At 37.9% G+C, this 11,145-nt stretch overlaps 1 protein-coding gene across 15 annotated transcripts in view; it reads right to left on the bottom strand.

The window, feature by feature from the left end:
• Positions 1-9,248: 9,248 nt before the first annotated feature.
• The window catches only part of MYCBP2 (MYC binding protein 2), a 244,475-nt gene continuing 242,578 nt past the window's right edge, over positions 9,249-11,145 (bottom strand). For all 15 annotated transcript variants that reach the window (XM_074329400.2, XM_074329402.2, XM_074329405.2 and 12 more), the window contains one exon: positions 9,249-10,082. In XM_074329400.2, coding sequence (XP_074185501.2) covers positions 9,967-10,082 — 116 coding nt within the window. In that variant the 3' untranslated portion in view covers positions 9,249-9,966. The remainder of the gene's footprint in view (positions 10,083-11,145) is intronic.

Here is an 11,145-nt window from a genome sequence, read left to right as displayed (position 1 = left end):
TAGGACCTGACTGTTGAATCATCAAGTCAAACTGAACAAAGTCTCTAATAACATACTGTGGTTGTACCTGAACTGCAACATTTTTTTAGGTCCCTCAGTGACTGAATGATGAAGCAGGTTTTTAGACAGGTAATGGTAATTACTAGAGGAAGAAAAACAGATACAGGCCCATTTATTTAAAGCTAGGTTAACATTATAAATGATCAGCAAAGCACATTAAATCAGCAAACATAATGAGTATATATTATTACAACATTCAGACTGTCACACTCCAATTGTAGTCCTTTTTAAATTCCTCATTACAGGCTATCTTCTCCCTAAAGGATCTTGGTGCAATTTACCTAGCAAATGCTCCCTCTTCATCCCTATTATTACGAAAAGATTTTATTTATTTTTTTAAAAGAAACTTGTATTTATTTTTTAATCAGTCAATACTTATTTACATTTATCAGTTGTGGTGGAGAGGAAGGGTGGCTGTGGAGTAGTTGGGTCCAGCAGAGAAGAATATTTTATTACTGACCCTGTTGAGAATTGTCACTGCATGTGATTAAACAAACAAACAAACAAAAAAGCAAACCAACCTTTAGTCAGCTTTATTAATCCCTTCCTTGGATGCTTGGATTTACAACAGATAACCCTAGGAACTATAGGTGGTCATTTCCTACCACATGGTCTGGAAATCAGGAAAAAGGTGCTCTGTGGTGAGAAAAAAGAAAAGCAAAAGAGATGCAAGAGGACCTAGAGGGAGCCAGGGAGCCAGAGTCTCCAACCCTGGTTCTATTCTGTTTCCAAGGCCTGGAGGTATCACAGTGATTTCGTGTTTTCTTACTGGCTAAAGTTATTTTGAATTTGTTTTCTTTTGCTTGCTACCAAAACTCCTTACCAGTGCAAACTTGATCTGGAAAGGTTCTTCCTTGGATCTCAAATGACTTTTCCTTCTAAGTGAAAGGCAGTCATGAAATTTGGTGTCACTGTGTCCTGTTTCTGGGAGTGAGTTTGGGTGTGGCATCTTCTCCATAGCTGCCATTCACCAAGGACACTTCTGCCTAGTAACATAGGGGTGATGGTCCCTGGGGCTGGCTGGTCTTGGATGGAGCCCCAGGAAAGTGGGCTTACACCTGCCCCTTTTTGATGGATTTCCTGCCTCCAAGTTGACATGACCAACCACCAGCCTTACTATAAGAAAGAGGTATGAAGTTCTTTCCTGAGGGGCAGGTAGATCTCTGAAGCGCAGTTGAGTGGGGGAGGAACAGAGCTTTTAATTCTGCCTTAGTTATTCCTTTGATTCATGGAAATGGAGGGCCTTTGAGATTAGAATGTCCTTTCCCACTCTTTGACTTTCTCTCTCCCCAATTCCTCTCCTTTTTTCTGAAGCTGTCTTCTCTCAGTTCCCCCCGTGTAGTGTTTCCCAACAGGAGGAGAAGCCCTTGTCTCCTCCATTCCCTTCTTGGATCTTGCAAACTTGAGAGCCCCATGTCTCCACTGCTCAGTCAAAACTGCTCCAGATCGGAATGGAGATGTGGGTTGGGTCGTAGCTCCGGTTTTGATCCTAGTTCTGCCTTGACTGGATATGCGAGTTTGGACAAGTGACCACTTAACTTCTTTGTGCTTCAGTTTCCTCATCTGCCAAATGGGAATGATAATAACAACTCTACCACAGAGAGTTGTCCTGAGAATTAAATGCGTTAACGTATGTAAGGCATAGGCACAGACGTAGTAAATGCTAGCTACATGACTGTTGTTACTACTGTTGGCTCTAACTCCACCAGTGAGAACACTCACTCCAACTTGGCGTCTTGCCTTAGCAACCCCACATCTCCTGTTAGTTATTCCAGCATATACCTCCCTCTCTGGCACATTAGCCTAACAAAACCATTCCATTTCAGGCCATTTCTCTGGATTTTAACCCCACCTGGGATTAAATTGTAAACTCCTCAAAAGAGAGAAGTGTGTTTTGAGACTGATGTGAACCTGTATCAACTCTTTCCAAGACCACACTTAAAACTTTCCAGCTGGTCAGCAAACCAGGGACAGTGTTTTTCAAGCCACCTTCTAACCTGCTTCCTGCATTATATTCTCTAAAGCACATGTTTCTTGCTCAAAAAAGTCCAAAGATGGGTGATAAAATTCAAACTGTTGAGAATGAGATTCTAGGCCAGCATTATTCATTAGAATTATATGCAAGTGACAGACGTTATTTAAAATGTTCTAGAAGTCAGTTATTTAAAGAAGCAACAAAGAATAGGTGAAACTAATTTTAATATTTAATTTAAATATATACTCTATATATCCAAAATAGCATTTTACTGTGTAAGTAATTAAAACAATTTTTGAGATATTTTAATTTTTTTGTCTTTTTTACTCTCTGCAAAACCGTGGGCTGGTTATTTAACCTCTGTGAAATTCAGTTGCTTCATCTGCTGAAGGAAAATAATAGTTCATAGGTTTATAGAAGATGAAAATGTGATAATGCATGTGAAGCCCATTGTATTTGTTTCCTGTTGCTACTGTAACAAATTATCACAGACTCGGTGTCCTAAAACCCCACAAATTTCATATTGTACAGTTCTGGAGGTCCAAAGTCCAATGTGGGCTAAACACAAGGTGTTGGACTTTGGGTCCTTTTTCCCATATTAGGACCCTTGTGATTACATTGAGTTTATTGTGTTAATGCAGGAAAATCTCCCCATCTCAAGGTCTGCACCCTTGATCACATCAGCAAAGTAGTCCTGTTTGGCATGTAAGGTAACATACATCTCCTGGGACTAGGACATGGGCGTATTTGAGGCCCGCTATTCTGCCTGCCACACCCATGCATCAGCACAGTGTGGGCCACTGTCAGCCTCAACAAATGGTATCTTTGATTATTGGGAAACCTTGACTATAGTTCTTAAAAACTTCGTATTCTTTACGTTTCTGTCTTTGTGTCCTGTGAGGGTCACATCCCGAGCACCTGACAGTGCACTGCACACGTTTACTCGCTAACTCAGAGTTCATTCGTCAAGCCCCTTCTGTGTGTAAGTCATGGTTACTGAGCAACTGGGTACATAGTTCCCACTTTCATGAGCCTGTACTGTCACGTGTGGATATAGGACAGGTGCTCAAATGTTTATTAAATGAATTAATGAAGCAAAACAGCTTACTTACTCTTCTGAGGAACACATCTCACCACACTTTCTCCCTGGAACGCTCTTTTCCACTTTTGCTTGTCAAACCTTCCTTCAAGACTAGGCTCAAACATTTGCACTTGTGTTTGCCTTTTTTTAATTTTTATTTTTTTATTTATTATTTTTTTATTTTTAAATTTATTGGGGTGACAATTGTTAGTAAAATTACATAGATTTCAGGTGTACAATTCTGTATTACATGATCTATAAATCCCATTGTGTGTTCACCACCCAGAGTCAGTTCTTCCATCACCATATATTTGACCTCCCTTACCCTCATCTCCCACCCCTCTGGTAACCACTAAACTATTGTCTGTGTCTATGAGTTTTTGTTTCTCATTTGTTTGTCTTGTTTTTTTGTTGTTTTTGGTTTATATACCACATGTCAGTGAAATCATATGGTTCTCTGCTTTTTCTGTCTGACTTATTTCGCTTAGCATTATACTCTCAAGATCCATCCATGTTGTCACAAATGTTCCTATATCATCTTTTCTTACCGCCGAATAGTATTCCATTGTGTATATATACCACAACTTCTTTATCCATTCATTTATCGAAGGACATTTGGGTTGTTTCCATGTCTTGGCCACCGTAAACAAAGCTGCAATGAACATTGGAGCACACATGTCTTTACGTATAAATGTTTTCAGATTTTTTGGGTAGATACCCAGAGGAATTGCTGGGTCATATGGTAATTCTATTCATAATTTTTTGAGGAATCTCCACACTGTCTTCCATAACGGCTGCACCAATCTGCATTCCCACCAACAGTGTATGAGGGTTCCTTTTTCTCCACCGCCTCTCCAACACTTGTTACTATTTGTCTTGTTGATAATAGCCATTCTGACTGGGGTGAGGTGATACCTCATTGTGGTTTTTATTTGCAATTCTCTGATGATTAGTGATGTTGAGCATTTTTTCATATGTCTATTTGCAATTTGTATGTCCTCTTTGCAGAAATGTCTCTGCAGGATCTTTGACCATTTTTCAATTGGGTTGTTTGTTTTTTTTGTTGTTGAGTTGCATGAGTTCCTTGTATATTCTGGATATTAGCCCCTTATCGGAGGCACTGTTTACAAAAATCTTCTCCCATTCAGTTGGTTGCCTCTTTATTTTGTCGATGGTTTCTTTTGCTGTGCAGAAGCTTTTAAGTTTCATATAGTCCCATTTGTTTATTTTAGCTTTTACTTCCCTTGCCTTTGGAGTCAAATTCATGAAATGCTCTTTGAACCCAAGGTTCATAAGTTTAGTATCTATGTTTTCTTCTGTGCAGTTTATTGTGTCAGGTCTTTTGCTTAAGTCTTTGATCCATTTTGAATTAATTTTGGTGCATGGTGACAGATAGCAGTCCAGTTTCATTCTTTTGCATGTGGCTATCCAATTCTCCCAGCACCATTTATTGAAGAGGCTGTCTTTTCTCCATTGTATGTTTTTAGCTTCTTTGTCAAAAATTATCTGTCCATATTTATGTGGTTTTATTTCTGGGTTCTCAATTCTATTCCATTGGTCTATGTGTCTGTTTTTCTGCCAATACCATGCTGTTTTGATTATTGTAGCCCTGTAGTACAAGCTAAAGTCAGGGAGTGTGGTACCTCCAGTATTGTTCTTTTTTCTTAAGCTTGCTTTGGCTATTCGGGGTCTTTTGTGGTTCCAAACAAATCTGATGATTTTTTGTTCTATTTCTTTAAAAATGCCATTGGGATTTTGATGGGGATTGCATTAAATCTGTATATTGCTTTGGGTAATATGGCCATTTTAACTATATTGATTCTTCCAATCCATGAGTATGGAATGTCTTTCCATTTGTGTCTTCTTCAATTTCTTTCAAAGATGTCTTATAGTTTTCAGCATATAGGTCCTTCACATCCTTGGTTAAGTTTATTCATAGGTGTTTTATTGTTTTTGCTGTAATTGCAAAATGAATTGTTTTTTTGTATTTCTTTTTCTGAGATTTCATTGTTAGTATATAGGAATGCAATGGACTTTCGTACGTTGATTTTGTAGCCAGCAACTTTCTGTATTCATTGATTGTTTCTAATAGCTTTTTGGTGGAGTCTTTAGGGTTTTCTATATATATAGCATCATGTCATCTGCAAAGAGTGATAATTTAACTTCTTCATTCCCAATTTGGATGCCTTTTATTTCTTTCTCTTGCCTGATTGCTCTGGCAAGGACTTCCAACACTATGTTGAAAAGCAGAGGTGATAGGGGACAGTGCTGTCGTGTTCCTGAACGTAGAGCAAAGGGCTTCAGTTTTTCACCATTAATTATGAGATGAGCTGAGGGCTTGTCGCCTTTTTTTTTTTTTTTAAAAAAAAAAAGGAAATGGACATTGTTGATTGTAACGGAACATGTTTCTTGCCTTGCTCTGTTAGCTAAGAAACTTATTGAGAAGATGATGGCCTGTTGTCTAGCAACAATGCAAGACTGTATGGTTCCTTACTGGGACACTCATCTCAAACCTTGGCTTCTGTTTTCTTTCATAATTTCTCTTCACTGTAATTCCATCCAGTGTGTATCCTTTATCGTCTATGTATTTTTTTAAAGCTATGTTATTTGTGAAATGGAGCACCCATAAGTAAGTCATTTAAAGTGTATTATACGTTTGGTTTGGTCAGTCAGATCCTCTAGAAAGCAGATGCTAAGATAAAGTTAGAGGTACAAGAAATCTATTGGGTGTAGTGCCCATGAGAGGTGAGGGGTGAGGGAGCAGGAGTCGGCGGGGAGAGTGTTCAGAGTGTGATGTGGGTTTGGCACCTATGCAAGGACAGGGAGAAGGAAGATCACCGAGCAGGGAGTGCTTCCTCGTGCAGAAATGGCCAGCTCTAGCACCCCTGCAATGTTGTCATTGACTGGGGCTGCCCTGAGGGGGCTTAGGTCGAGTGCTGTGGTGGGTCTCACGGCTGCAGCTGGAGGCTGTCAGCTCACCTCCTTCCTGCAGGTAGGGTCTCCCAAGAAGGGGGATCTGAGCCGTGCACCTACAGACTTATATGAATACTGCTTGAGGCATAGACGGTCTTGTTGCCTTTGCCATCTTGCCCATATTGCAATATCCAGTTACCATTTCATAAATTACTTCTTTTCACAGAAAAGTTGGTAATGTGATAGTAATAGCATGATATGGTGGAGTTTGGATTTGAGAGATAGAAAGATCTGGATTCACATCCCAAATCTAGATTATATTAGCTAGAATCCAATGTAAGTTATTTAACTTCTCTAAGCCTTTCAAGTCATCTGCTAAAATGAGAATAGTAATGTTTTACCCTAGAGTTTCTGAAAGGATTAAATAAAATGCCTATAATTCAGTGTCTGCCATTTAGGAGGTGTTCAATAAATGTACTGCTTTACTCTTCACTTTTGAATCATACTTTATTATGGAATAAAGCGCTTTTGTTAATACTTTCTCATTTGATTTAGATTCGGTATTTTAAAAAATGTGACTGAAAAAGGTTAAATGTTCTGACGGAAGGTCACATAGCCAAAACAGAGGCAGAGTTGGGAGCTGAACTAAATCTTCTGGTTTCAGTTTCAGTGCCCTTTCGGCACTGTTGGCAGTTTTTAGGAAACTGAGTTGCAATATTTCATCATATAGCCACCTTCAGAAAAACGTTACCGCGTATAGGGGGAGTTAAGTGACAAAGTGGGCAGGGAGAGATGTTAGGGCTGAAAATCTGAAAAAGGTGGCAAATCAATAACCATTGTGAATTCAGAGGGAATAAAGAGAGTACTGTATATATTTTTCAAATAAGCTTATTGATAGAATAAGGAGTTTTTAGCCCTAAACATTCTAGCCAGAAAACTGCTTAAGAAAAATGGCTTTTCCTCGGCCTGAAAATACAACAAAAAGTGAGTTTCCTTCCAGATGCTCCAACTGTGATTTTGCTTTCTGTTTCCTAGTATATTACACATAGCATTTGACAATGGTCTTTGTGTACAATATGCTTGAACCAATTGTGTGCCACAGCCTCTGTCTTCTGTACTTTGTCATAACTTAGTCCTAAAATGTTTTAAGTTTTCTGGTTTTGAAATGGTTGGGTTATGATTAAAAATAACTTCCTCATAAATGAAGATAAGTTGGTCATTGTGAGTGTATGTTACAGGGCTTTATTGCTTTTATCCTTTTTATTGCGAGGATATTAACTTGAAGTGGCTCATGCTAGTCAAGCTTTCACGATAGTTTCCCGTTTCCTTTCTTTTCCACTCCAGTAGACACGAGCTGATCAACGTGCCAGCAAAGTTAAAGGGTATAAAATGATACTCTGTGCAGTTCTCACGTGTCCGTGACGTCTCCTATCTGTGTGGCACACTCAAGGTGAGTTTCATTCCTGTGTCCTGTTAGTTTACGTCAACTATACTTACAATGGCCTTATCACATTCTCCCCTCATTTTCCTGGGGCATACCTACCAACAGTTTCCGTCTCTGTACCTACTGTGTGTTTTCTGGAGACATTTAGAGCCAATCCTCACCCTGTGCCCTCAATTTCCTCCCATAGGCCTGGGCATGGAACGAGATTCCTGTGATTGGCGTGGGTTGGGAAAAGCAGCTGAGGCAAAGCTTCTCAGCAGGTCCTGAGAGGTGGAAGCTGGGGCGAGGAGCAGGGTCTTCTGGGGAGTGGGGTCATCCCTTCATGATGCCTTGTCGCCCAACATCCTCAGGGCAGAATGACACATCCAGAAGAAAAAGGCTGTTTTGTGCCAAAGGTTCTGGAATCTCTTTTGAACACAAAAGTAGTGTCCCAACTGGCACTTTGTCAAAAGACAAAAATGTGAGAGGATATAAACATATGAATGCCTTCAGGACCCTTTTCAGTTTAAGGATCAGGGTTTCTGCACGAATTAATCCAAAGTTTTCCAGAGACTGGAATTGAATGAATGCTGCCTGCAACTCCTCCAGCTTGGTTTGGGGGCCACTGTCAGTGCCCTAAGCGACAACCAATTATTCCTCCTGCTTTCAAACACATCGGGCAATTAAAAAGTTGCTTGCAAGTCTCAGATACTGTCACATACTACAAAGGAGGTTTGCATAACCTTCTCTATAAAAGAAAGTATTAGCATTTCTTTTACAGGGATGGTTCAGATGCATCTGATTTAGATAAAGGCCGACCTTCTGTACAGTTTCAAAGTCCTTCCTTGCTCAGGAACCCATATGCTTCAACAGTGGATCAACAAGTAGCGTCATGAAGAGATCAGAGTCTTTATGATCTTCAGATTTTTTTTTTTTTTTTTTACAGTAAGCTAACACCAGGACAGCTAGACTACTCACGATTCCATCACGTTCTATAATTTTCTACTTACCTATTTTTTTCTCATGCCTTTTTCTACATCTCTGCTCTTTGAAATGCTACTTATTCTTCAAGATGCAGCTCCAATGCCCTCTTAGTTACACTCCTCCCAACAACAACAAAAACAGAAACCATGAAAAACAATCTTTCCTAAATCCTGAAGCATTTGGCTTGGGCATTTTAATGAAATTTTTTAGAACATTCTTTTAATAGTTATCTGTGCTCTGATTTGATCTTTTCTTTATATTTTAAGGTCATTCAAGGCACAAATTATTTTAAATTTCTCACAAATGCTTAACAAATATATTTCCAACAGTGGAAATTTAGGATAAAACCAATCAAAATTTTCGTCAGACTTGTGGAATAAATATCATCTGATTTCATGATGAGTCATAAAGACACAATTCAGCAATTTCATGGGTTAACTGTATATGAAAAAAAAAGACAACTACCAAAACACACTGTAGTTTATAGTAAAGAGAATAGTGATCTTGTTGATTACTTATAAAAGTTCTAAAATGTGCTGGTTAATAAGGTGGAGGTTGGTCAATTTCCCAAATGTTTTCTTCTGTCTTTGGCTTATGTCTGTGTGTGTGTGTCTGTGTATGTGTGTGTGTTTGTGTATTTTTTTCTACCTAGTGTTTAAGATTCCAACATTGTGCTTCATTGCTACTCTTATTTTACCTAACAATTATGCAAGTTATGATTGTGCTGTCAGTAAATTTCTTTTCAAAGAAAGTTGGATGTTTTAGACCTTGAAGATATTTAAATTTTGTTTCTCAAGCAACACCTTACACAATTGTTAGACTTTATCACTGTATAAAAATGTACAGTGGTTTATTGACATGTACATTCCAATATGTTTACAGCTGCAAGATAATGAGGCACACTCAGTATTGCACTTCATTAAAATTTCAGGCTCAAACTTAACCTAGAAGTTTAAATGAAACTGCATTTGTAATTTAGTAATTCTTATAGAGGACAAACATTGATATCTTTATATACAGTGAGATACTTATAACATTTATATGCTGTCCTAACACAATTTTTTTTTTAAATAACAGTCTAGGAAATAAACCAGAATATTCCTCTTTTTATCCCCACCCGTGATGCAATTGTACAGGATTACAAAAAGGCAGTATATAATCAACAATGATTATTCTTCTTCTTTGCTTGAAAGCCAGCATCATTCTGAGTCCATGGGCATGGTGATTCTTTTATATCAATTATCTATAAATGTCCAATGCTTCACAGGCCAATGACGGTCATGGCCACATGCAAACACCTCACAAGTTTGATGTCTTGGCTCAAAAGAAAATAAACCAAAATAATGGGGAAACTTTCCATCGCAAGAATTATGTACATGGTATTTGGCATCCTTCTTGCACTGTGAATGGTTCATTTTCATGGATGTAAAAATGGTCCCGTCCTTATCCTGAGCAGAGTTTAAACTTCACCACATCCGCTTGGGGGATGAAGGCAACTTTTCTCTCTATAGACAAAGGAATCTGAGTGTGTTAAAAAGTGTGAGCATTTCTGCACACTCCACAACCCAGAGCAAACTCTTCCCCAGTGGGTGGATGAACAACATGGAGTGGACATTCAGTTCCTTCTAATTGTTTGCCTTTGGGACCTGCATACATTTTGAAGGAGGCAAGAGAATATAATTAAAAAAATACATATTATATTACACACACACACACACACACACACACACACACACACACACACCCCAAACCTAATGTAAACATAAATCACTGATAAGTCATTCAAAAAATAACATGATTATGGTTATGCAAATATAAAATTAAAAAGTTTTTTTTCTTCTAACCACAAAAGTAAAATGTTCACCATAAAAAACTCAACACACCAGACATACATATAGAAGAAGGGACATGGTCCCCTACCCACAACATCCTGCCTGGAGATAACCACTATGAGCCACCAATCTTTTTCTATTAATAAATGAATTATGTACACCATTTTAAAGCAAAGAGCAATGAACAAAAGTGGTCACAAAAATCCCTCAGTTTAGTCTAACAAAATTATTCTGGATGAGAAAATATGGATACTTTTGTATAGAATGTTTTTCTCTAGGTAAAGAGAAATTTATATGTAAATAAGCCATTTACCCTTTCATCTTTTCCGAAGAAAAAGCACACATTGGTAAAATGGGAAGACTGATTATTACTGTTCTTTTGAAAAGTAAATGGGAGAGAGATTAGTAAAAAAATAAAAATTAGTCACCTTAAAAATATGAGAGTAAAATAATATATAATGTAATGCAGAAGAAACATTTTGGGAAAAATAAATTTGTAGATAATAAATAAACTAGGCATAAAATGTACCAAAAAACTGTATTTTCTATTTTTTGAAAGACTTGTTATACTAATGTGCTTCATGCCATGTGTTTCATAGCATTAAAAAAAAAGACTTTTAGCTCTTTTATAAATGAGGAGCTTCACTGTGTAGGGAATATAGGCTGGGTTTATAACTTGAATCAGTGTTCCTATTAACAGCAGAGGAAGGAACTAGCATTAGTTTCCCACAGCAAGTTTCCAAAATAATAAATGTAAGTTTTTATTTCGTTTGAGAGAAAAGTATTCAGATTGGATGAGATGAGCTTATCTAGATCAATGTGGAATGAGAGCTCATTTAATTTACCTTTTCTAGGTTTCAAAACTTCTCTGACGTAC

The sequence above is a fragment of the Rhinolophus sinicus genome, chromosome 16 (assembly GCF_057876585.1).
Source record: "Rhinolophus sinicus isolate RSI-liver-muscle chromosome 16, RSI-T2T, whole genome shotgun sequence".
NCBI lineage: Eukaryota > Metazoa > Chordata > Mammalia > Chiroptera > Rhinolophidae > Rhinolophus > Rhinolophus sinicus.
This window is presented reverse-complemented; position numbering and strand designations above follow the sequence as displayed.